This window comes from Sceloporus undulatus, chromosome 9, assembly GCF_019175285.1.
Source record: "Sceloporus undulatus isolate JIND9_A2432 ecotype Alabama chromosome 9, SceUnd_v1.1, whole genome shotgun sequence".
In the NCBI taxonomy this organism is placed as follows: Eukaryota; Metazoa; Chordata; class Lepidosauria; order Squamata; family Phrynosomatidae; genus Sceloporus; species Sceloporus undulatus.
Window position 1 is genome coordinate 26,276,934 of NC_056530.1, and position 24,606 is coordinate 26,301,539.

The 24,606-nt window shown below is 47.6% G+C and overlaps 2 protein-coding genes across 4 annotated transcripts in view; one reads left to right on the forward strand and one right to left on the reverse strand.

Moving 5' to 3' along the window:
• Positions 1 to 631: 631 nt before the first annotated feature.
• VANGL2 (VANGL planar cell polarity protein 2) lies at positions 632 to 17,624 on the forward strand. Its single transcript, XM_042440282.1, has 8 exons — positions 632 to 2,150; positions 9,311 to 9,587; positions 10,526 to 10,646; positions 11,350 to 11,957; positions 12,451 to 12,587; positions 13,015 to 13,150; positions 14,231 to 14,462; positions 15,163 to 17,624. Exons 2-8 carry the CDS (start codon positions 9,517 to 9,519, stop codon positions 15,421 to 15,423), a joined length of 1,566 nt encoding a protein of 521 aa, XP_042296216.1. The 5' UTR covers positions 632 to 2,150; positions 9,311 to 9,516; the 3' UTR covers positions 15,424 to 17,624.
• LOC121915773 overlaps positions 17,584 to 24,606 on the reverse strand; it is a 14,056-nt gene continuing 7,033 nt past the window's right edge. Inside the window, exons 1-7 of one of the 3 annotated variants that reach the window (XM_042440283.1) lie at positions 22,516 to 22,980; positions 21,093 to 21,314; positions 20,494 to 20,751; positions 19,512 to 19,634; positions 18,982 to 19,020; positions 18,555 to 18,616; positions 17,584 to 18,229 (exon numbers count right to left, since the gene is read on the reverse strand). In XM_042440283.1, the coding sequence (XP_042296217.1) occupies positions 18,122 to 18,229; positions 18,555 to 18,616; positions 18,982 to 19,020; positions 19,512 to 19,634; positions 20,494 to 20,751; positions 21,093 to 21,314; positions 22,516 to 22,642 (939 nt within the window). In that variant the 5' untranslated portion in view covers positions 22,643 to 22,980 and the 3' untranslated portion in view covers positions 17,584 to 18,121. Of the gene's footprint in view, positions 18,230 to 18,554; positions 18,617 to 18,981; positions 19,021 to 19,511; positions 19,635 to 20,493; positions 20,752 to 21,092; positions 21,315 to 22,515; positions 22,981 to 24,606 lie in introns of those variants that run through there. The other 2 variants (XM_042440284.1, XM_042440285.1) reach the window with 2 other exon arrangements.

Consider the following 24,606-nt stretch of genomic DNA (forward strand, 5'->3'; position numbering starts at 1 on the left):
ACTGTTACCCCAATAACCGTTGAGTCATTTAGTAAAACTCTTAACAAGGTTTCCGCTAATTGCCGAAACCCTAAGCTAGTTAGTCCCCCTCTCCGTTTAGAAATAAAACAAGTTAATTAGATGCTAAGCGATTGCTTGCCATCCATTATTTATAGGTAACCATGTTGCGCAAACGGAAATATATGATAACGAAATGCAAGCGGCGAGACGGCTCCCCTTTGCATCCTTGGCTTCGCTTTTCCCCGGAGGAGAGACGGAACAGTTAAAAGCGTTTTCCTTAAAACAAAAGAGAGACGCAAAGCGATGTGGGATTTGGAAGGCAATGGGAAAGAAGGCGGCTGAAGAGCGAAAGGAAAAAGAGGGGCGTTGCTTTTTGAATGAAATGGACATTGCGGGTTCTTAAAAAGATGGTTGTCGCTGGGTTTTTAAAAATGTGGACTTCAAGAATTGGCATCAGCTTTGAAGAACTGCATTCTTAAAATGTAGACCTGAGTTCGAGTTCCCACTCAGATGTGGAAACTTGTTATATGAGCAAGTCACACACTCTCAGCCTCAGAGGAAGGCCACAGAGAACCCCAAATCTTGCCACAAAAACCCTGTAATAGGTTCATCTTAGGGTTGCCGTAAGTTGTCAACAACATGAAGGTACACAACAATGTGAGAGCCAACGTGTTTTCAGTGTTGGACTCTGGAGATCTGAGTTCGATTCCCCATTTGGGCATGAAATCCACTGAGCAACCTTGGCCAAGTCTCACTCTCTCAGCCTCAGAGGATGGCAAGGGCAAAGCTTGTCTGAACAAACCTTGCCAAGAAAACACAGGATAGGTTCACCTTAGAGTCACCAAATGTTGGAAACAACTTGAAGGCACACGACAGCAAACACAACAATTTGCTAATCGTGTTGTTATATTTATCGATAAAGACCTGCGCTTCATGGGCATCCAAGCTTCTCTAGTGCTATGAATTGACTTTTCCATCAGGATCTAGAGCGGTCGCATGCTGCGTTTTGGGATTGGGAGTATGGAAAACAATATTTTGGGAAAGTCCGGTTCCGGTGTCCAAAAGGCACATTGCTTTTCATCACAACAGGAAGACAGCAGAGATGGAAAAACGTTTGGGGTGGGTTCCCTATTTCCATCCAGGTGGATTGGCAGCAATTGATGGGGTCGGAGATGTCTCTCCTCGAATCTGGGACAACTAGCCACATTTTCCTCCTTTTAATAAGTCTGAAAGTTTCGAGTCCATAGCATTCCTCAGACTAGATGGAACCCAAGTTTGCGCTCTGCTTCGCCTTTACTTGTTGCACATTAGAGGCCTTGAAGGACGCAGAGAAAAGCAAGGAAGGGAGAAAGATATTGCGTCTCCCACTTTAATCCTACGAAATCTTGGAATTTGTAGTTTTACAAGGTCTTTAGCCTCCTCCACCAACGAACGCTGCTGGCGCTTCCGCAAACTACAAATCCCTACATTTCTGTTGGATGATGGAGCCATGACCCTTAAAGTGCATTATTATCTCAACTCTGTAGATGCAACCTGTGATTGGTTTCTATAAACTTCTTTGTGCCTTTTGCTCTTTGTTGGCTGTCCCCAAAAACTGGTTAAAACCGTTGCTATACTTTCAGGCTGTTTGCATTATTCCTAACAGTTTTTAAATGTTTATATTGTTTTAAATGGATTTTACCTGTTCGCTGCCCCAGGAGCTTGCGATGTAGGGCAAGAGATGAATATTTTAATGAACGGATAAGTAAGCAATCCTAATTGATGATTTATGAGTTGCGTCTTCCTCTCTTCTTCCTCATAACTGGGAAGCAAAGGATATGTTTCCTTATTTTCAGTCTGGGGACCCATTTTCGCCCGAAGGCTCTGAATTCAAATTCAAGGATGTTCTATGCAAATATAAGGGCAACAACAATAATTGTGTCTTCTTCCTCCTGCAGCTTGCTTCTGGAATCTGTTCCTCGCAGCCATTGTAGACCCTGAAACACGGAGTCAGCCCCATCCATCAACCAGGACAGGACCAGGTTTCCTACCCAAAGTACAGCGCTTTTGGAAGGGATCCATGATGCCCAGCCGCTTGCAAGATTGAGTGGACGGAAGGAGACAGTGCTCCTCCATCACTCGGCTGCCATTTTCCATCCACCACCAAATTGGTGAGTTTTGCTGGACATGCGATACATCTGGGATGGAGGGTTGGCATCTTTGGGACACCAACTTTAAGATGGGTCTTGGGACGCCATTCTCAACCTAAAGATGGGTCTTGGAACTTCATCTCTAACCTTAAGATGGGTTGGGGTGCATCCCCAACCTGAAGATGGGTCTTGGGACCTCATCCCCAACCTGAAGATGGGTCTTGGGACCTCATCCCCAACCTTAAGATGGATCTTGGGGCACCATCCCCAACCTTAAGATGGTTTTGGGTCCCCTTCCCAACCTTAGGATGGGCATTGGGGTGCCATGCCCAACCTTAAGAGGGGTCTTGGAGTGCCATTCTCAATCTTAGGATGTGTCTGGGGGTGCTACCCCCAACGTTAAGATGGGTCTTGGGTCTTAGGATGGATGGATGTCCATCTGTCATAAGGAGTGCTTGGATGGTGTCTTTCTGCATGGCAGAAGGGGGTCAGATTGGACGGCCCTTTGGGATCCCTTCCAACTCTAGGATTCTTCGGTTCTTGCATTAAAAAAAGATCTCCTTAATGTTTAGGTGGAACCTCTTTTCTTCCAATGTGAACCCTTTACCTTGGTGTGAGATCCTCTATTGCTGGGGGAAAACCAGACATGGCTGAGTACATCCTGACATGCACCGCTGCCCCAGATGACCGATATTTATGTTCCACTTAGACTGAAAAATGTTTGGAGCTGTGTGCATCATTAAAACCTGCATGATTTGCAGACACTGACTCCCCCAAATTAACCGAGCTCCGCATGCGGTCCATGAATTGGAGGTTAGCGTTGGACAAATGGTCAAAGCAGTTGACCACTTAATTGTTAAAGGGAGCAATTGCTGGAGGACTGGCGGATGTGACCAATCCTTTGGAGTCAACCCACAAGTTCGGAATAATTCATTGGGTCCACTCCGGTTGGGACTAGCTTTTTGTACATCTGGGCCTTGACCACGCAAGCACAGATCCTGGCTTCTTGGCTGGTGATGGGAGACAGTGTTGCCTAATGGACCAAGTACCGGATTAAGAAGAAGTGCTCTTTCAGCTGGGCCAGTGTTGCGGGGTCTTTTCGGTCCCTTCCTCACGAAGGCGGTCAAGCTGGCTTCATCCCTTCTGCATTTCTGTTGGCTTTCTCTTGGTTTTTGGCTCTTAGGATTGACCTGCTCTGGCTGTTCCCTAAAAGGCTTGTCTGGTTTAAGAGGAGTTTTCCATTGTTGATGTTGTTAACAATTGCACATCCGCATGGGGTGCATCAAAAGGTGGTAAAATATTTGACATTGGAGCATGGACTTCCTCAGAAGATGGTGGACTCTCCTTCCTTGGAAGGGCATCTTTCAGGGGTCTGTTCCTACATGGAAAGGAGATAGACTAGATCTCCCTTTGGGGTCCCTTCCAAGTCTCTCCCCAAATGAGCCTGCCTGGCCCCCGAGACCCTTTTCTTGCTCCCACCACCTTCACAGCCACCACTGCTTAGATATATGAGAGAACCTAAGCAGGGTCAGCCCTGGATAGTCCTTGGGTGGGAGACTGTCAAGGGAAGACCTGGTGCTGGAGGCTCTATTTCAGAGGAAGGAATGAGCAAAACCACCTCCGAGGGTCCCTTTCCTAAGAAAACCATGTGAAATTATTTGAGGTTAACAGGCAACTTGAAGGCGCATAGACACACAAGTTCATGTGTACCTAAATACACAAAAGGCACCAGATCTTAGAAGCTAAGTAAGGTCAGTCTTGGTTGTTCCTTGGATGGGAGACTGCCAACGAATACTGGATGCTGTAGGCTCTGTTTCATAGGAAGGAACCAACAAAACCACCTCGTGAGGATTCCTTGCCTAAGAAAACCCTGTTAAATGCATGGAGTCACCATACGTTGGGAGTTGACCTGAAGGTGCACATAAGCACATGGACACCTTTGGCCTGCAAAGCCGGTCTTCTTCCTTGGAGCTCCAGCCCATCCCAAAACCCTGGAGCTTGGAGGGAACTCTTTAATTTAACCGGTTTCTCCCAAGCCGTAAATTTAGGGCTGTGCATCATGTGCCTGTGAGTTGAGAACAAGAGAGTCCACCGTCCCCCCTCCCATATAAGCCTTCTGGGTTCCCATAAACTTCCCAGAGGGCACCACCGAAAAAAGCTGAATAAACCTTGCCCTCTCTCCCCAGCCCTGTCTCCTTTTCAAAGAAAGACCCTCGCCCTTCGGGGGCCAGGTTCGAATTTTTCATCTTGCCTGCTGCTCTTTTGCTGCATTGTTTCCTGGGGGAACCCACCACCCTTTCCCCCCCCAAACAAAGCCCTCTGAGGCTGGGTTGGCACCTCCTTTTCCTTCTCCCCCTCCTCACTTTGGGATGCTGGCCTGCGCGCTCTCTGGCCCTGTCGCTATTGCCTAGGCAACCGGGGTGGGCCTGTTTGCCTGCCGAGCCTTTGTTTCCCTTGTGATAAATGGGCAAGACCCCCGCCAGTGTCTCCGGCACAAAAGGCCCCTCTTCCCTGGAGACCCTCGCCTCCTCTCCCCCAACCCAAAGGAAAATTTCCACCCGCTTCCTGGCACAAAAGTCCCATACATATGGATAGCTATGTCTTCCCATCGGTTGCGCATATCTTCTTGGCGCACCATGGTGGAGGGCGAGGCGAGGAGGGGGCTTCACAGGCCTCATTGCTGCAGCCATTCACATTTTTGGGAGGCATCCCTAATAAAAATGAGGGAACACAAGGTGCAAAAGGAGCATGGGACACGTAGTTGTGGAGAGGGAAAGCATGGGATGCACATGTGAAGAGGAAAGCGCATGGGGCATGTGTTATTTGGAGAGAAGAGAGCATGAGACATGTATTTGGAAGGGGGAACATGGAATAGATACATGAGGAGGAGAGAGCATGGGACGTGTGTGGGGAGAAAGGAGCATGGAGCATGTGTGGGGAGGGAAGAGTATTGAAGATATGTGAGGACAGGAGAGCATTGGACGTGTGTGGGGAGGAGAGAGCATGGGACAAAAGTGTATGGTGAAGACAGCATAGGATATGTAAGAGTATGGAACACATACTTAAGGAGGACAGAGCATGGAACGTGTGTGCAGGAATAAGAGAGAGCATGGGATGCATACATGAGGAGGGAAGAGCATGGGGCATGTGTTGTTTGAGAAGAAGAGAACATGGGACATATGGGAGTAGGGAGAAAAGAGCCTGGAACATGTGAGGCAGGAAGAGCAAGGAACCCTTATGTGAGGAGAGGAGAGCATGGGATATATGTGTAGGGATCAGAGAGCATGGGATGTGAGGTGGACATAGCATGGAGCACAAACTGGAGCATGGGATAAGTGCATGGGGAGAAGAGATGGGACATGTGTAAGGAAGAAACAGCATGTAATACATATGGGAAGAGGAGAGAACATGGAATATGCATATGGAGAGAAAGGAGCATGGGAGAGGTGCAAAGAGCATGGAACACATCTATGAGGAGGAGAGAATATGGGGGACTACACATCTCTAGTTGGGTGCTCCAAAACAACCTTCAGGGCTCATCTGTGGCCCAAGTGCTCCCCTGACCCACCTGATGAAGGAGTCCTGAGTTTCATGGTCCCCATTTTTTAGGAAGAGCTCTTGGATTGCAGAACTGATGGAGAACCTTGGATCACTCAGCTCCCTAGATGAGACTGGACTCGATGGGCCATTGGTTTGGCTTAGAAGATCTCCCTGTTGGCAGGCATGACCTCCACTGCAGAGTAAGAATGTGGAGGCAAGGTTGGGCTTTCTCTTGGAGCCTGATTTCCTGGGTGTCAGGTAGACCTTTTGATCTCGGAGGTGGGAACTGTGTGGCCTTTGGGTTGGGTGTGTCTCTTTGGGAACTCCCCTGACCTCTCCAAAGCTCCTGGTGTGCCTCCATCTGGAAACAGCCGATGGAGAACCTTTGGAATGAGCCTGGAAGATGGCCAAGTGGGTTGCTTTCTTTGATTCAAAACGGCAGCCATAATAGGACATGGTGGCCCTTCAGAGCCTAAATTGGGGGCGTGTGTGTCCTTTCCTCCTTCTCCTGGGGGTCTTTCTGGAGAGGCAAGACCCCTTTGGCCTGCCTCCCTCTTTCCTCCAGCTCCTGTTTTGTTGCCTTAAGCCTGTCAAGGCTGCGTTTTCTTTCCTTGGCCTCATGGCTGATTGCACATCGAGGACAAGTTTGCTCCTTTCATTCTCCTCTTATCCTCCTTCCCTTTCTCTCTCTCTCTCTCTCTCTTCATCCCCCACTTTCCCGTAAAACTCTGCCAAGAAAGCCTAGTACTTTGGGAATAGGAGGGGGCTGCGGATGGGAAGGGAGCGTCTTTGCCTCGTCTTGCACAATTTTGGTTGCAGCCCTGCTGTTCCCAGGGCCTTTGTTGTTGGTTGCCGCTTCCTTTTGCAAACACCACTCAGCTTGGGTTTGGGTTTATTAATCCCCCCCTTTGCTGGCAATGGGGCCGTGAGCGTGTGCCAAATGGGGGCCCATTTTGCAGACATGGACCATCGAGGGAGTGCAAGGAAAGAGGGTGAGACGAAGGGCACGGAACAAAAGTTAGGTTGGATAAATTGGACAATGTGAGCCACCTTGGTTCCTTTTCCAGGAGAGAGGTGGCATGTTGATAGTTGGAAGCACACAAGGACAACGAGACAAAATCCAAGACTAGGAGGCAGGGAAGCAGTTGCAACAACAACAACAACAACAACAAATTTTATTTATGTACCGCCTTCCAAAGGGCCAAGTCCACATTGAAGATGTGTCCCGATGCAAAATGAAAACGGTGGAGTGTTGTGCCTTGCGACCCGTGAACTTTGGGAAGTGGCGTCGTGCAGGGAGGGGCAACCAGCGATGCCAGCCTCATGTGCTGTGTGCAATGTGTGTATGTGTCAGGGGCATGTGTCGTGCCTTTTTAGGGGCAAGAGAGCCCGCTCGACAGCCTTGGCGCCCTTCCCAGTTGCCTCATGGCGCCGCAAAGGGATTTCCCACTCCTCTGACCTAGATGGGCCATGGGAACGAGGCCCTGGCTTCATTGTTGCTGGAACGAAGCCCACTCCCTGCCACCGTCTGGGCTCCGTGTCAATAAAATTCACCCAAAATAGGTCACGACACGCAGGGCCGCCGGTGCCAGTTGGAAAAGACAGCCCCAAGAAGCATCCCTTGGGGTGGGAGTGGGTTCCTCCATAGACCAGCCTTGTGGGTCTGTGACTGGCAGTGTCCCCTGGTGAGGGTGATCCGCTCCAGGTTTCATTCCAGACTTGGAAGGGATGACCCCATGGGCCCAACCCTTGCCATTGGTAGCCTTCAACATTATGTTGACTCCGTGAACGAGGGACCTCCAAGTCCCCCATCATCAAACGCCCTGCTCTGGTCTTGCAAACTGAGGGCACTTTTCCAGTGTCCTGACTTATCATGATGTGCCCAAAGTACAACTGTTTTACTCATCTTGGCTTCAAGGGGGAGTTCAGCCTTGGTGTCCTCTTGGTTGTGAATGGCCATCAAGTCAACCTCAACATATGGCCACTCCATGAATGAAAGTTCACTCTCCAAGTCACCCTTGGATTCAAAGTGCAGGAAAGGAGGTGCCACCTAAACATTAGGGAGAGTTTCCTGAAGGTAATATCCATTCAACAATAGAAGACGCTGCCTTGGATGGTGGTGGGTTTTCCTTGCTTGGAGGCTGGATGGCCATCCGTCGGGGGGCTTTGAATGTGCATTTTTGCATGGCGGAAGGGGGTTGCAATGGGGGTCCCTTCCAACTCTGTGTATCCTGAGATCTGCAGTTTAGGCGGGGGTACTTCGGATTCTTGGTCATCGTCCCCCAACCTACAGACCCCAGAGTCCCCTAGGAAGGAGCTATGATGGTTAAAGCAGAACCAAACCACTATATTTGTGTAGTGTGGATGGACCCCCAGCCTTGCTTTTCGCCATAAGCCTTTTAACTGGAGTTGCCAGAGTTTGAACCCGGGACATTTTACGTGCGTGGCGTGTGCCACTCTGGTCCTGAATTCTCCTCTAGGAAAGGCAAAGAGAACCAGATCCGGCAGTCGTTCTATGGAGCGAGAGAGATTTAAAAATAAACAATAAACAAACAAACAAACAAAATGCCAAGCGCAGGCGTTCTGGGTCGAGTCGGCTGGGATTCCTCCCGCAGCTCCTGTGTGCCAGACTTGTTCTGACAGAAACCCGAAGCGGCGCCGTGGAGCCAGCGCTGCCCTTGAATAATTCATTTCTGTGTCTGCTCCTCCCCGAGGCTTGCTTTGAGGCAATTAATATGTAGAGCAGAGCTTTAATGAAAGCATAAATCATCCCCAAACGTTTAATGTTGCGAGGAGGCGGTTGTAACCGAAAGGGCGGCTCGGCAAGTCTGGAGGGAATGGCGGGGGGAAATAATCGCCAGACGAGTAGAGTAAGTTTTCCTCCTCGCCGTTTGGGATAAGACAAGACCCGTGTTTTTGCCGAAATCTCCCCTGTCCCCAGTTAGTCCGGATTTAAGGGCTCAGACTGTCTCTAATTCTAATATGAATTAGGCTTCTCTATGCATCAGTGGCTCAGTGCGGGTTTTCCTCCGCTTCTCAGTATCTGCTTATGGATTGCAAAGGCGCATGATCTATGTCATCGAAGGGGTCCAGACGCTATGCACACTTTTATAACTCTTGAGTATGTAAGTGTTCTGTGCGCGCGCACACACACACACACACACACACACGCAGCTGTGTTGGCCATGTGGCAAAGTGTAATAACCTCTGAAATGCACAAAACAGTGATAGCTTTATGGAACCAACCCAAATGCTCAAGCTTTCCCCTTCTGGCCGTGGAGCATTGGGGACAAAGCTTTTCAAACCAATATTTAAATTCCATCAGCAGTGCAAAATATGTCCAAAATGTCTCCATCTTTTGTGAAGTCACAGCCCCATTGACTCTCTCTTTCAAGGGAAGCCTCCGCTCTTTTGCGTTGGGAAAATCCGAGGCGCTATTTTGGTAAAACCTGTACAATTTAATTTTAATTGTATCATTCTAAATACATGCAATCATCATCATCATAATAATGGGGGGAAAGTGCTCTGCTCCCATTTGTTATTTCTCGGGGGGGGGATCTTGGGAGCTGCAGGTTCGCCCTCCTGTTTGTGGAAACTCATCTCTGCATCCGAATGGTTCGTCCTCTCCTTCTTCCCCGCAGGTGTCCCCCGTTTTCTTCTCTAAGAGGAGTCCAGCCCAGCGATCAAAATAGAGTCCCTCAAGGTGAAAGTTGACTTCTTGAAGGTGCCCCTCGGCCTGAAGAAGCCGACGCTCAAGGAGGCCGCGGCGGCTTTGGCGGCCGTCCCAGGCCCCGGGAGACCCAAGTCCATCAACGTGGACCGCTATAAGGCCCGGCGCTCCGACAACATGGACAACGAGTCCCAGTATTCGGGGTATTCCTACAAGTCGGGACACTCGCGGAGCTCACGGAAACACCGGTGAGGCGCCCTGGGGTTTCGGTCTCTTTGGTGTCCCCCGTCATCATTTCCTACATTTTTATTTGTCTGCCACTTAGTAGATAAGTGTTGAATTTATCCATCTGTGGTTGGACCTCCTTATCTGTGGATTCTGGATCCATGGAGTCAACCTTCTGTGGCTTGAAAATAGTTTAGAATCCTGTATATATAAATCTCCAAAAGCAAACCATGATGTTGCCATTTTATATAAGGGACACCATTTCATGATGCCATTTATTATAACGAGACTTGAGCATCCATAGATTTGGGGGGAACCAAACCCAGACAGATACAAAAGACTCATATGTCCTCCGTGTGGGTTTACTTATCCCTTCAAATCTCCTGTTCTATAGTGGCCCCATAAATTTTACAGGGTTTTCTTAGGCAAAGACTCCCCAGAAGTGGTTTTGCATCTGAAATAGAGCCTCCAGGACTTCCTTGGCGTCCTCCCATCCAAGTCTTAAAACAGGACTGGCCCTGTTTCGCTTCCAAGATGCCTTTAGGGCATTTAGATCTTGTGCTATAGTCACCTGTTGACTTATGGTGATGAAAATGAATTTGTCAGGTCTTGCTCGGAGGTGGTTTTACCCGTTCCTTCCACTGAAATATTGCCTGGGATTCGTTGGTGGTCGCTCCTCCAAGTGCTAACCGTGGCTGAACCTGCTTCCAAAATCAGATGGGATCTGGTGCCTTTAGGGTACTGAGTCCTGGTCAGATGTGGTCAACATACCATATTTTGCCCACCATGGGCATACAACATTGACCCAACTTGGCATGAAGCAACATCCTATATTCCTAAGAACAAAACCTAGCCTCAGTGGTCAGGATAAGAGTGCTGGGTACGAAACAAGGCATGACAGTCCCTGAACCTTTCCATGCATCCCAATACATCTCTCTCGCTCTCTTCTCACATGACGCAGAGACCGGCGAGAAAGGCATCGCTCCAAGAGTCGAGATGGGAGTCGAGGGGACAAGTCGGTCACCATCCAGGCCCCCGGGGAACCGCTGTTGGACAATGAATCGACGCGAGGCGACGAAAGGGTGAGCAACCCTGCCTTTCATTCCATAGACTCTTTCATTTTAATCTATTATAGTTTTTGCATGTTATTAGCTATAGGTGAGTCCCATCCTTGGGGAAAAGGTGAGATATAAACAGATAGTCAATATAAACAGATAGATCGATCATTGGTTTTGGAGGTTGGAGGGCAAAGGGGGGGAAGAATTCAGGGGGAGAAGAAAGTAAACTTCTCCAAACTTGGATGTCTGTGCAGAATACTGATAATATCTGAGCTCTCCCAGAAGGCTAGAGGACAAGATGACTGGAGGATTCTGGGATTTGTTATAAAAATAGTAACTTTCCCAAGCTCTGGAGGGGATGGAGAGGATATCTAGAGGGTGAGGTGACTAGAGGATTCTGATAATTGTCATCCCAAAAAAGTAACTTTCTTAAGCTGTGGAGAGGATGCAGAGGATAGCTCAGCTTCTCCAGGAGGCTAGGGGCAAGGAAGCTGGAGGATTCTGGGATGTGTCATCCCAAAATAGTAACTTTCCCAAGCTCTGGAGGGGCTGCAGAGAGTACCGGAGCTTCCCTGGAGGGCTAGTGGTCAAGGTGCCTGAAGGGTCCTGGGAGTTATAGTCCCCTCCTGCCCAAAAAACAGATGTTCGACCTGGGCAACCTCGCAGGGCGCTGCCCCTCACGCATCTCCTCTCCTCTCTGGCCCTTGCCCCCTTGTTCCCCCGGCAGGATGACAACTGGGGGGAGACGACAACGGTGGTGACAGGGACCTCAGAGCACAGCATCTCCCACGATGACATCACACGCATCACGAAGGACATGGAGGACAGTGCCCACCTGGACTGCTCCCGGCACCTGGGGGTCTCGCTTGGGGGGGCGCTGGCCCTCCTCTCCTTCCTCACCCCCTTGGCCTTCATGCTGCTGCCCCAGGTGCTGTGGGGGGAGCGGCTGGAGCCCTGCGGGACCCCCTGCGAGGGGCTCTTCATCTCTGTGGCCTTCAAGCTCCTCATCCTCCTCCTGGGCAGCTGGGCCCTCTTCTTCCGCCGCCCCAAGGCCTTCTTCCCCCGCATCTTCGTCTTCCGCGCTCTCCTCATGGTCCTTGTCTTCCTCCTGGTGGTTTCCTACTGGCTCTTCTACGGTGTCCGCATCCTTGACTCACGCGACACCAACTACCAGGGCATCGTCCAGTACGCCGTCTCCCTGGTGGATGCCCTCCTTTTCGTCCACTACCTGGCTGTGGTCCTGCTGGAACTGAGGCAGCTCCAGCCCCACTTCACCCTCAAGGTGGTCCGGTCCACTGACGGCGCCAGCCGGTTCTACAACGTCGGCCACCTCAGGTGAGGAGCAACGCGGATGGAGGACCTACAAATGCTTAGAGGAGTGTTCCCTTAAGAAATCTCTGGATCCTCCAGTGCAACTCTGTGGTCAACATCTGCTGGAAGTTGATCATACAATTGTGCTGGAGGACCTACAAATGTCAAGTGTTCTTTCTAGTAATCGCTAGGTCTTCTAGTGCAACGTCTGGCACACATCGGCCATAGAGTCGAGATGGAGGATGTAGAGATTCCTAGAGAGAACATTAATCAAAGCTGCAAATGTGGAGGGCTGACTGTACTTCTGGTTGTAGCCCCTCTCTCACCCGTCATCCATTGCAGAATGGGAATCTGGGAAGAGAGCATCTCTGTCACACAATCCCTGGTGCCGCAGTGCACTCTGGCACGCTTGTGTGAGCAAACATTTACACTATGCCAAGTACAGGCGTACCTATGATAACAAAACCTATGCTAACAAAGCCCTTCCAACTATATTCATCTTTCCTTCTCCTGGTAGTATCCAACGAGTTGCGGTGTGGATCCTGGAGAACTACTATCACGACTTTCCCGTCTACAACCCAGCCCTCCTCAACCTGCCAAAGTCGGTTCTCTCCAAGAAAATGTCCGGTTTCAAGGTGTATTCGCTTGGCGAAGGTGAGTCGTCTCTTGTGCCCGGCTTTGTCTCTCTCTACGTGTTTATACTAGCAGTTTTAAAACTCACAGTCTTCTTATCCTTGATGAGAATGGGGGTCAAACTGCTTTATTTCTAAAACGTTAATATTAATATCCCCCCCCCCCCCACACACACACACCCTATTTTTGACTCATGGAAAATGTCACTTTTTTGGACTACAACTTCCCCAATCTCCCACCCTTGGCTAGCCAAACTTTCCTGAAAGTTGCCCCAAGCTCTCTTCCCAGTTCAGTAACCTTTTCCCAGTTCAGAACAGGGTTCTCTGTTGTACAAAATAAAGTCCCTTCCCTTCGCTCTCGTCTCATCTCCCTCTTGGATCTCCTTGGGCACAATCCGAAAGGCCGTCTTGACTCTTTGCTTCCCTTTCTCCGTCTTCCTTCCTTTCAGAAAACACAACCAACAACTCGACCAGCCAGTCCCGAGCCGTCATTGCCGCAGCTGCCCGGCGGAGAGACAATAGCCACAACGAATATTACTACGAAGAGGCCGAACACGAGCGCCGGGTGCGGAAGCGGAGGGCTAGGTAGGTCCAGACATCCTCTTGTTGGGAGACGCACTGACTCAGTGGGGTTTACCTGTTGGTTGACTCACCATTCAGCATTGGATTGAATGGGTCTACCATTCAACGGATGCCAACAGGTGGGCACTTATTGTTCTGGGGCAAAGGAACAAACTGGCAACATTCCTCCAAAATAATATATTTAAGTACAAGTTGAATCTCCCTTCTCCAAAATGCTTGGGACCAGAAGGGTTCCTTGTTTTGGATTTTGTTGGATTTTGGACTACCTGTGTTTGCATGAACATAATGAGATATTATGAGGCTGGGGAGAGACACAAGGATATGCGAAATGGTGGGAAAGCAAGCATAGTGCTTGGCACAAATCACGCCATTTCACAGATTCTCACATCTCCCTCTAGCCTTGCAGACACAGTTCAGGTAACGTGGCTCAAAAAGTTATTGATTTCATATTTTGCAATTCCAGATCAGGGAAACTCAACCAGTAATAGCAATAATATGTGGGAAACCATGTTTGTTTTTTAAAATAGAGGAATGTTCAAACATGCATCCTCCCGCATCCATTTCCCACACAATCTGAAATGATTATTGCCCAGATAAGAAAGTAAAGGATGACCCATTTGACAGAGGCTCCATGATGTGCTTTTGGAATTTAAAGTTACATGAGCCCCTCTCCTAAATCCAGATCTTGGCAATGGAAAATCCCAGCCAGAAGAGAGAGATAAACTGGTACATGGCACTGTCATGCCCTGTTTCGCACTCGTTTCTCTCCCTCTCCTGACCGCCCTGACACCAAAGCTAGGTTTTGTTCTTAGGAATATAGGATGCTACTTCATGCCAAGTCAGGTCAATGCTTATGCCAAGGGTGATCAAGGGTAGACATTTTGGAAAGCTGCCATCAGTTCCTGGGCAGATGGAACATCTGTGAACATCATGTGCTCACCTGGCTCAGCCAAATCAGTGCCAAAGACTCGGTTCATGCTCAGACCTGCAGATTTCCTGTTGCGTTTTTTGGGATGGAGGGACGAGGACAAGGGTTGGCAATGTACCATTTGACCATGGCGGGGTCCCTCTTGCCCCCGGCAGGTTGGTGGTGGCCGTGGAGGAGGCCTTCACCCACATCAAGCGGCTCCAGGAGGAGGACCAGAAGAACCCGCGGGAGATCATGGACCCCCGGGAGGCGGCCCAGGCCATCTTTGCCTCCATGGCCCGGGCCATGCAGAAGTACCTGCGGACCACCAAGCAGCAGCCCTACCACACCATGGAGAGCATCCTCCAGCACCTGGAGTTCTGCATCACCCATGACATGACGCCCAAGGTAGGACCACGGCCGTGGGACGTGGGGGGATCGGAAGCAGGGCAGGGTCCGTGAGAAAGCCCTTGGGATCCATTTGCTGCCGTGGGTCCATAACACTGTGCCATTGGGTACAGTTCTTCATTGAATCCTAGAGTTGGGAGGAGGTCTCCAGAGGCCATCAGTTTAGGACTTCCGGCACAGAGCTGTCCGGCCTCTTTTTGGAGACGTCTGTAGGAGACTCCAACACCTCTCTAGGGATTTGGTTCATTGCCGAACCGCTCTTACGGTCAAGAAGTTTCTTCTAATGTTCAATTGAAATCTACTCTCCTGTAACTTCAGACCATTAGACCTGGTCCTACTGTCTAGGGCAGCAGAGAACAAATCAATCCCCTCCTTTGTATGAAAGGGATGTTCAAAAAGGTCAGTCCTGCCACCTCTCCGTCTTCTCTCCACCAAGCTGAACATGCCCAACTCCTTCAACATTTCCTCATATGTTTTGTTCTCCTTCTTTCTTATCATCCCAGTTGCCCTTCTCTGGACCTGCACAAGCCTCTCCTTCTATATCCTATACCTATATCTTTACAAAGTTGGTGCTTAGGTCCAGAGAAGAGCAACAAGGAGGATAAGGGTGATGGAGAAGAAAACGTATTCGGAAAGGTAGACAATTGGTTCCATGGCTGAGCATCTCCCTACTGACGTCTTTCCTCTTTCTTCCCCACAGGCCTTCCTCGAGCGCTACCTGGCGGCCGGCCCCACCATCCAGTACCACAAGGACCGCTGGCTGGCCAAGCAGTGGACGTTGGTCAGCGAGGAGCCCGTCACCAACGGCTTGAAGGACGGGGTGGTCTTTGTCCTCAAGCGCCACGACTTCAGCCTGGTGGTGAGCACCAAAAAGATCCCCTTCTTCAAGCTCTCAGAGGAGTTTGTGGACCCCAAGTCGCACAAGTTTGTGATGCGGCTCCAGTCGGAGACGTCGGTGTGAACTGCTGCCGCTGTCAGGTTTGGGCGGGCGAGGGACTTCCGATGCCGGAGGGCTGCCTCCGCTTGTGAGGAGTGACCTAGCGCACCGTGTTTGGGATGTTGGGGTGACAATGACCTTCCTGGAGTTTACAGTGTCATCTCTATGTGTCTTGAGATGCCCGCCATTGACCACTCAATCTCTTCAATTCCAGTTATGGGGTGAGATGCCTCGAAGTGCCCCTTTCCTCTCTCTCCCGTTTTCCACCCTCTGAAATCCCAATTTTTGGGACATCTTTGGCGCTAAGGAGGCACATGATCTGGGAAGGCTGGTCCCTCTCCTCCCTTCCTCGCCTTGGTTGCAAAACGGTCCAATTTTGGTGCCAAATTTTTAAGGGCTACTTCCGTTCACACTCTTCACCAGCAACTCCGAATTACCATTGGGTTTTGAGGAACCTTTTGCGAATGTTCAAAAAACCAGCGAACCTCAACAGTTCTGGCCTTCGAGACGCTGCCCGACGCCACTGTTTTGTCCTCCGCACGCGCCGTCCGGACTTGCACAAAACCTTGCGGAGCGTTTTTAGATAGATAGATTATGTGTAAAAGAAAGAAAGAAAGAAAGAAACGTCTGATGGTAGCTGCTATTTTTCAAAGACATCTTATATCATGCCAGCGGACCCTTCCTTGGTTTTGCGAGTCTGGCACCAAAACATCCTATTTCGAGCATATCTTTGTCCGACTTGCGGTGGTTTTCCTTTCTTTAAAAAGGAAAGTTTCTTAAATGGTGACATTTTTTACAAACGCAAATGATCATCTCCATACTTTGGAAAGGGATCCGTTGGGTTGTACATAATCGCCGTCCTTCGAACGACCCGAACCGGCCTTTGGTTCGAGTCCCTGTGGTATATGAGCCTCGTCTTGACTTGAAGGCTGTTGTGTCGTCTTAAGACTCGGGTGCGAAGCCTGTGTGTGTGTGTCTGTGTGTGTGTAGGGGAGCTCTTTTCCAGGAGCAGTTTCTTGCACAAGCGAAATGAAATCCCAGGAGCGTCCAATAATGTCCCTGTTTGTTTGAGCGAAGTTTCTGCGAGGTTCCAACATTTTTAGCAAAAGGAAAAGATCTGGGTTCTCCTTGTTTTCCGTCTCGTTCCCTCCTTCCATCATCACCGCTGTCTTTGTGAGAACAACACAATTGGGGTCCTCCGACTGGACACTTCGCTCCAAAACACACTGCAGAAATAATCCAGTTTGAGACCGCTTTAACTGCCTTGACTCATTGCTAATGGGATATACATCTTGTAGTATAAAAGTTGTACAACTAAGAGTCAGTTTATTGTGGCACCAGAGCTGTTTCTGACAGAGAAGGCTCTAAGTGTCTCGCAAAACTACAGTTCCCAGGGTTCCCTAGCATTGAGTTAAAGTGGTTTCAAAATGGATTACTTCTGCAATGTGGGTTATACACTTATGAAGGATTTTGTAATTGCCGGCTAGTCAAGGCATTTCATCCTTGCAAAGGCGAATATAAGTGTACTTTTTTGTCCAGTTCTTGGAGAGGGCAGCTTGCTATGGAGTCCTGGGATTTGTAGTTTTTGGCCTTCTCTATCGGAGAGAGGTGCTGCAACAACAAACTACAAATCCCAGGATTCCTTAGGATGAAGCCATGGCAATTAAAGTGGTGTCAAACTACATTAATTCTGCAGTCTAGATGACGCCAAACTCTTCGTTTAATCCGTCCTTATGTCTGTTTGTGGGGTTCCCACTGTTTCAGGTCATTGCAAACAAACCATACGGTTTTGCATCATTGCAACCACACAAAACACATCTTTTTTTTGGGGGGGGGGATTAAAATGATAACACCTTGAAATACACATGCGCACACATGCGCACAAACACACCCTGAATTTAGGAAAACATTCCCTAGAAATAAAGACAAAGACTTAAATTTAGGAGGGGAAAAAACAAAGGGAGGACCAACGCCTTGTGCATGCTTTGTAGAAAGTTGTAAAGTGTAAAGTTGGGTTGTTTCTTTTTTAATATATATATATATATATATAACGTTTGGTTTTTACAGTTTGCAGTGGTACTAAGCGTTACGCAAAAACGTTACGATTAAAACGTTAGGAAGGGTTTTTTATTTCTTTCCCCCGCGCCGTAAAAATAGGAGGAAAAACTGTACAATTTTGTTTTTCTAAAAAAATAATGATAATAATAATAAATAAAAGGAACATCTTTTAGAACTTTATTTTTCCTCATTTGCTTTTCTTTCGGAGGGATTTGTTTCCGCTCCTTTCTTCCTTTAGTGGCCAAAGAGGTTTGCTATGGAGGATCAATGCAGGATCGTTTCTCCATTGGAGTACTGTTTGCAAGTGGGTTTCCTTTATTAAACATACTACTAGTAGTAGTAGTAGTACTACTAATAATAATAATGGACTGCAGTTCCTAACCAGCTTAAAAATCCGCCCCGAAACAAACTCCAGGCCACAACTAGAATCAATACAAAAACGTTCACGGATTGTGGTCAATTCATCCAAATGCCAGACTGCAGTTCCCATTATTCCTCACACTGGTTGGGGCCAATGGGACTTGCAGTCCAGCTACATCCCCTTCGAGATATATTTTGATATTTGATAAAATGCAAGGGTCATAAAGAAAGTTGGGAAACGTGGCCCTCAAGTTTCCACGGAGGACCAATGTGAAGCGGGGCCAAACCAGAACCGAAGCCATGATCAGGTCTGTCTCGAGTGCGGATCCCGGAGATCCAGGGTTTCGTCGCTGTCGCCACTGTTCAGTGCTTCCGTCGTTTGCAAAGTTTCTTCGGGGATTGGCTTGAAGGCCTAGGATGGGAAGGGAAGAGAAGAGAAGGTTTAGAGGGAGAAAAGTTACTTTTTAAGAAACCAAGTCCAGTTTCTTATGCTTTTGGTGTTTACCCCAGTTCTCCTCCTCACTAAAGTTACTCTAGGTTTCTCCAAAGAAGACATCCTAGATGTCCTCAACCCTTGGCCCTCTAGATGTTTTGGACTTCAGTTCCCATAAGTCCTGACTATCCTGGATCTGGAGTCCAAAACAAATGGAGGACCAAAGGTTGGGGACCACTGTCCTAGAGTTGTCCCCCGTCTCCAAAAAGAGGCACAATAGTGTCAGTGAGAAAACCAAAGTTACCTCTGGGGGCACGTTTGGGCGCACTGTTTCGGCCGCATGGGGACAGTCCTCTTCGTCTGAATCTGAAAACCAGAGTTGGAGATCATCAGTGTTTTGACATCTAGTTCTCAGACCTGAGCATCTTCTCTCTGCCAGGTGGGAACCTTTGCAAAGATGCTTGAGCCGGATGCCCATCTCAAGGTGCCACTTTGGTCAAAGGGGAGGAACGTCTCCCAGACTTGGGACCAGACCCAGATCTGGGGTTCTTGGGGACACAAGACCCCATGATGGTGTAGGAAAGGGGTGTGCATCCATCGGAAGACCCTCAGGAGGACCCCACATTGGGACTCCTAGAGGGTTGGATTTGGACCTAAGTTTCCTAACCCTCAGCAGCATCACCCATAGCATCCTGCTCTCAATGGATTGCGCCACTTGCGTATCCTCCTACCTGAAGATTCGTTGATGGAGACTGTCCTGCTACGGGTTCCTAGGCCCCAAAAAACGGAAAAGGAAGAGCATTAAACACAGAGGATGGAATTCACTTGAGGACCTGCATTTTTGTGGATGGACTTTACATCTGCCGGAATGAGATGTTAACATTGCTATGTAGGGAGAATGGGGAAAGGGATTGATGTGGATCAGGACCAATGCACAACAAGACTGATGCACAATGGGACCAATATGCAATGGGACCCAAAGCACAACGGGGCTGATGCGCAATGGGACCCATGCCTCCTTCCCATTTTCCAAATCATTTCCTCAGAGCACAAGTTAAACAGCCTTGCCTGACTTCTTTCCCAATTGGAAACTCTTATGTTTCTCTATATTGTGTCTCAATGGTGGCCTCTGGTCCCGAGTTCAGGTTCTGCATCAGGGCATCCAAAATATTAGGGACGCGCATTTCTTGAACTAGGAGGGGAGAGTTTCATGGACCTTCCAAAACACTGCTTCCCTGATGAAAACCATGAAAATCCTTACCGATTCCTCTTTTTCTTCTGTACATGAAGAAAAGGGCGAAGAGCAGCACAAGGACCACCAACGGAGGGGTCAAATACTTGGCATAAAAAGACCCAGAAGCCCCTTGAATGAAGGAAGACGGCTCTGAAATTATATTACAATACAAATATACACAGTTTTTTGGCTGAAAATAATCTAATTTGGTGCAAAAAGACTGACTTTGAGGACAGAACAAGGCTGCGATTGTTATATTCATAAAACCAAGGGTTGGAAGGCGAAGGGAAAGCAAACTGAACATCTACATATGATGTATTCAACTGTTCAGCATTGCTCCAAAGTGCGCCTGTCCAGAGTAATTTCAGTGGGAAAGATGATGAGCTTTTAATGAATGAAAAGTTGGATAAAGAACGGGAGTCATATCCGGTCTTCCCCACTAGATGGTGCTATCATCATCATCATCATCATCATCATCATCATCATCATCATCATCATCATCGGTAATTGTAGCCATTGTCTGCCTTCCTGCTCTGCAAAAGTCTTCCAAAACTGCGCAGTTTTCAAAAACATATTTGTATAAACACAAAATTAAAGACACAACCAATTGCGCCATTTAGAAAGTTAAAACACTTGTGACTGTTTTAACCTCTTAAACTCGCAATGCTTTTAACGCTTCCTGTATATTTCGCAATATTCGTTGTACGTTTGCAAATATACACGGTGCGCTTCTATGCGCACTTCTCTAAAAGTGCGCCTTGCGAAACTCAGTGGGATTTAAATGGCTGGGTCTAAGTTCTGCAGGCGACGTGACAAGGCAAGTTTCTAGGCTTCAAGATGGTGGGAATGGGGAAACGCAGAAATCCTGAAGAAACGCGGTCCGATGACTGCGCAGATCGGCTGGTCTTGAGTCAATACCTCGACTTTAAAAATAGTTCCAGGGTGGATCAAATCTTGCATACATTTTAATTTTGCACAAATGAGCATTATGTGTCCGTCTTCAACTCACCGTGGCAGTGATTCTTCAACGAAACAGCGCTGGCGTTTTCACCTGCCGCGTTGCGCACGGTGCAAACGAAGTCCAAGGAGCCGTCGGGGGGCTTCTGGGTGACCCATAATTCAGGGCTTTTGGAGACGATCATGTCAGTCGCAGTGTGTGACCAGAGATAATGCACGTCTCCGTCGTCTCCGTTGGCGACGCAGTTGGCGCTGATGTTGCACGTCCCGTTGACGGAGCGGACGGTGATGCTGGGCTTGGCCAGCCTCCCTTGGGAAGGAAACGGAGAAAGAAAAACCATCATATCTCATCCTCCTATAAATAAATATGGTTCAATGTGGCGGGGGTTTGGATCTGTCCTTTCGCAAGACATTTCTCCTTCTGGCGCCACCGCGACAAACCACGAACCCCCAGGTTTCCGTAGGAATGGTGCCGTGGAGGTTAAAGTGGTGTCAAACTGGATTAATTTTGCGGCTTAATCAATCGCACAAACTGGACGAATTTAGGGTTTTATTATTTCAAACGAATGAACGTTTCTTCTATGGAAGTGTGAAAAATTCGTAATGACTCTACCTAGTTTTCCTTTTAATTTCTCTGCGTCTGACACTTACGGGTCTTATATTCGGTGACGCTCTCTGCAACGGTTTGGCGAAAAGGCGTCGTTGCGATGGCATCCGGACCTCGATCCGGCGCTTGGCTCGAATTCGAGGTCGCCTCCATTTTACCCATTTCTTGCGGCGTCTCTGTCTGGTTGACAACCCCATTTTTTGTTTCTCGGAGGGACTTTGCTGGGTCCGCCTCGGAGGGCTGTTTGGGGTCTTCGGACAGAAATGCTGCGCAAAAAGACAAAAGGAGAGGAGAGAGATGGAAAAGATGGGGTCAGGGATCCCTCGCTTGGCAAAGCCAAAGGCTATTTCTTTCCTCTTCCTCCGTCCAGCTGTAAGGCTTTCTAGCAGCATTGCCCTCAATGGAGGAAGGAGAGAGGGACCCTGGGAAAGAGCCTCCTTTTGGAAAGCCCACTGACCACTCCTCCTCCTCCTTTCCCCTTGGGAACCCAAGGGGCTCCTTGCTCTCCTCTGCAACTACAACTCCCAGAATCCCAGAATCCCAGATTCCAGCACCATATATAAATTCATGGGATTTATATATGTGTGTATGTGTGTATATTATATGTGTGTATATATTATAATAGTAACAACAATAATAAACAACATTTTATTTTATTTTTGTGCCCAAAATTCTTATTCTTAATATTCTTATTCTTATTCTTATTATTATTATATTTATATAATATTTGTTCTGTATTTAACATGTGCTGCCTTGGGTCTCTTTTTTGGGCATGAAAACAAAATATATGTATTATTATTATTATTATTATTATTATTATTATTATTATTATTATTATTATTATTATTATTATTATATATTTATATAATATTTGTATTGTATTTAACATTACATTGTTTTAATTAGGCTATTTTAATTTTGGGGAGCCAATGGGAAAACGTCCTGAGTCCCCATAGACTTCGGTTTTATCCAGAGGCGGCTAATCATAAAGACTAGCATTCCTAATACAAGGGCGCCCTCCTGTGGCCACTCAGGGCACTGCAGCCTCGAGATCGACCAGAGATGGACCCCTCCCTGGCACTGAGTCAGGGCTGCCCTGAAAGGCCCACCCTTCCTCCGCTTCTTCTCCAGGACAAGAGGGAAGAAGGATGATGGGTTTGCTGCTGCTGGCGCCCTTCGCGAGTGCAGAGACTCTTTAGCTGTGGACTACAATTCCCATCATCACCCCGGAGGGCCCAAGGATGCTGGGCTTTCCAGAAAGGAGCTTGCTTGAGGGAGGGGGCCAAGGGCCTCTGCGTGGCCTGGGGATGATGGGAAGTTCAAGAGGCCTGCTGCTCCCCCTGAACCCTGAGCTGCTCAGGTCTGTGTCTGTGTGCTTGACTACAAGATCCCTAGGCATGGCTTTTGGACTACAATTCCCATCACCCTCCTCTCTGGGAAAACATGGCCGCCCCCGCCCCTGAAGACCAGAGGATGATGGTATTTTCATTCCAAAGCGTTTGAGCTGGGGCTCCAGGGGGCGTTCCCCCGCTTTCTGGGGATGATGGGAAGTGTCCTCCTCCAAGGCCCCGAAGGGCTCTGCAGCCGCCGCCATTTTGGGAGTGGGAGCAGGAAGGCGAAAGCGCCATTGCGAGCTCAGCGTAGCGCCATTACGCTCCGGCTCTCAGGCGTTTTCGTGCTCTCCTTCCTGGTTCTCTCTCGGGCGCCCTCCTGTGGCTCAAAAGGCGCACTGCGGCCCAATGCTTAGCATTATGATGATGACTCCCTGTCCTGGGGCGCCCTCTGGTGGCGGAAAGGGAGTGTTGCAGGCTCATTATTCTCAGGCCAAAAGGGGCTCAGGATTCTTGGCTCCTGGGTTTCTTTGGGAGATTCAGGGCTGGCACCTTTGGCTCCAAATTTACATTCATCATCATCATCATCATCATCATCATCATCATCATCATCATCATCATCATCAGGCAGAGGAGCCAAAACATTGTTTTACTGTTCTTTTGTATTGCAAGCCACCTTGGATCCTTTTTTGGGCATTAAAATAAAATACAAATTATTATTATTATTATTATTATTATTATTATTATTATTATTATATATTTGTTTTGTATTTAACATTACATGTTTTAATTGGGTTATTTTAATATTTCTCTTTTTAAAAATTGTTTTGAGCCTCCATGGATTTTGGGGTCCATGGAAGGAGAGGCCTGGACCCAAACCCCAGCAGACACCAAGAGCCTCTTCTCAATGGTTGGACTGCAACTCCCAGCAGCCTGGGAAGGGATGATGGGGACTACAGTCCTAGGGGCCCAGAGGATCCCCCCATTGGACTTAATGGAACTAGAGCATCTATAATCCATGAAAGTTCTGTTCTCAGGTTGGATTGCAACTCCCAGCAGCCTGAGCCAGCAATAGCCATCCAGGGATGCTGAGGACTGCAGTGTCACCAACTTTTTGACTCCTCCATTGCATTGAATGGGACTTGAGCATCATGGGTTTTGGGATCCACAGCTACCCCTGAGAACCTATAAGGCTGAAGAGAAGGGTATAAGTTCTCTAATAATTACTCTAATAAATTTAATAGTTTAACAATATTTTGATATTATTATTATTATTATTATTATTATTATTAAATTTTAATAATGGAATATATTTAATTAGAATATTTAATAAAATATATTTAAAATTTTAATAAGCTAATACTATTGCAATATTTTATTATTATATTTTATTATTATATTATTTATTTATTTTAATAGTATTTAATAGCATATAGACTAATATTTAATATTTTAATAATATTTTATTTTTATTAATATTATATTTTAATACAGTAATATCTTAATAATATAGTAATGATATTTTATTATTATTATTATATCATTTATTGTATTAATATTTAATAATTATTTAAAAGAATATATTTAATTAGAATATTATATATATGACCAATGGGCGATTCGCTTTAAATCCTAGTGGGACTGCGCACATACAGAGAGCTCTTGGACATATATTCCTTGACTTGTCCTCCTCCGAATTAATCCATAGAGAAAAAGAGCTTTGGGAGATAGGAGAGGACTTTGTTGGGATTTGCATGGAGCAAAAAGCTTCATTAGCTTCTCTCTTTGAAGACTGGCTCCCTTGGGACTAGAGGCCATTCGCAGAGCCTGGCATCGGTGCCACTTGCACCCGTCTCTGCCCCATGCGCCAGCCAGAGATAGCGCATGCAATGAAAGCACGCGTATCAGAAAGCGCTTTTCGTTTTCCAAATTTAGCATTGCCTTGGAAATCGCACTCGGTCCCCAAAGACAAGCCTTTGTTGGCGCAAATGCCAATGTCTTGCTTGGCCTTCCTTTTTTCGAATGACCGATTTGCTCTTGGACTGTTTTGGAGTAAGATTAAATATTCCAATTAAATATATTCTATTAAATATTATTGAAATATTATTAAAATCATAATCATCACCATCATCATTATCATTATTATTATTATTATTAACAATAACCAGAGTAGAGGTGACTAGGCATTCATCAACACTCGGTGACAGATTGCTGGGGCATTGGTATT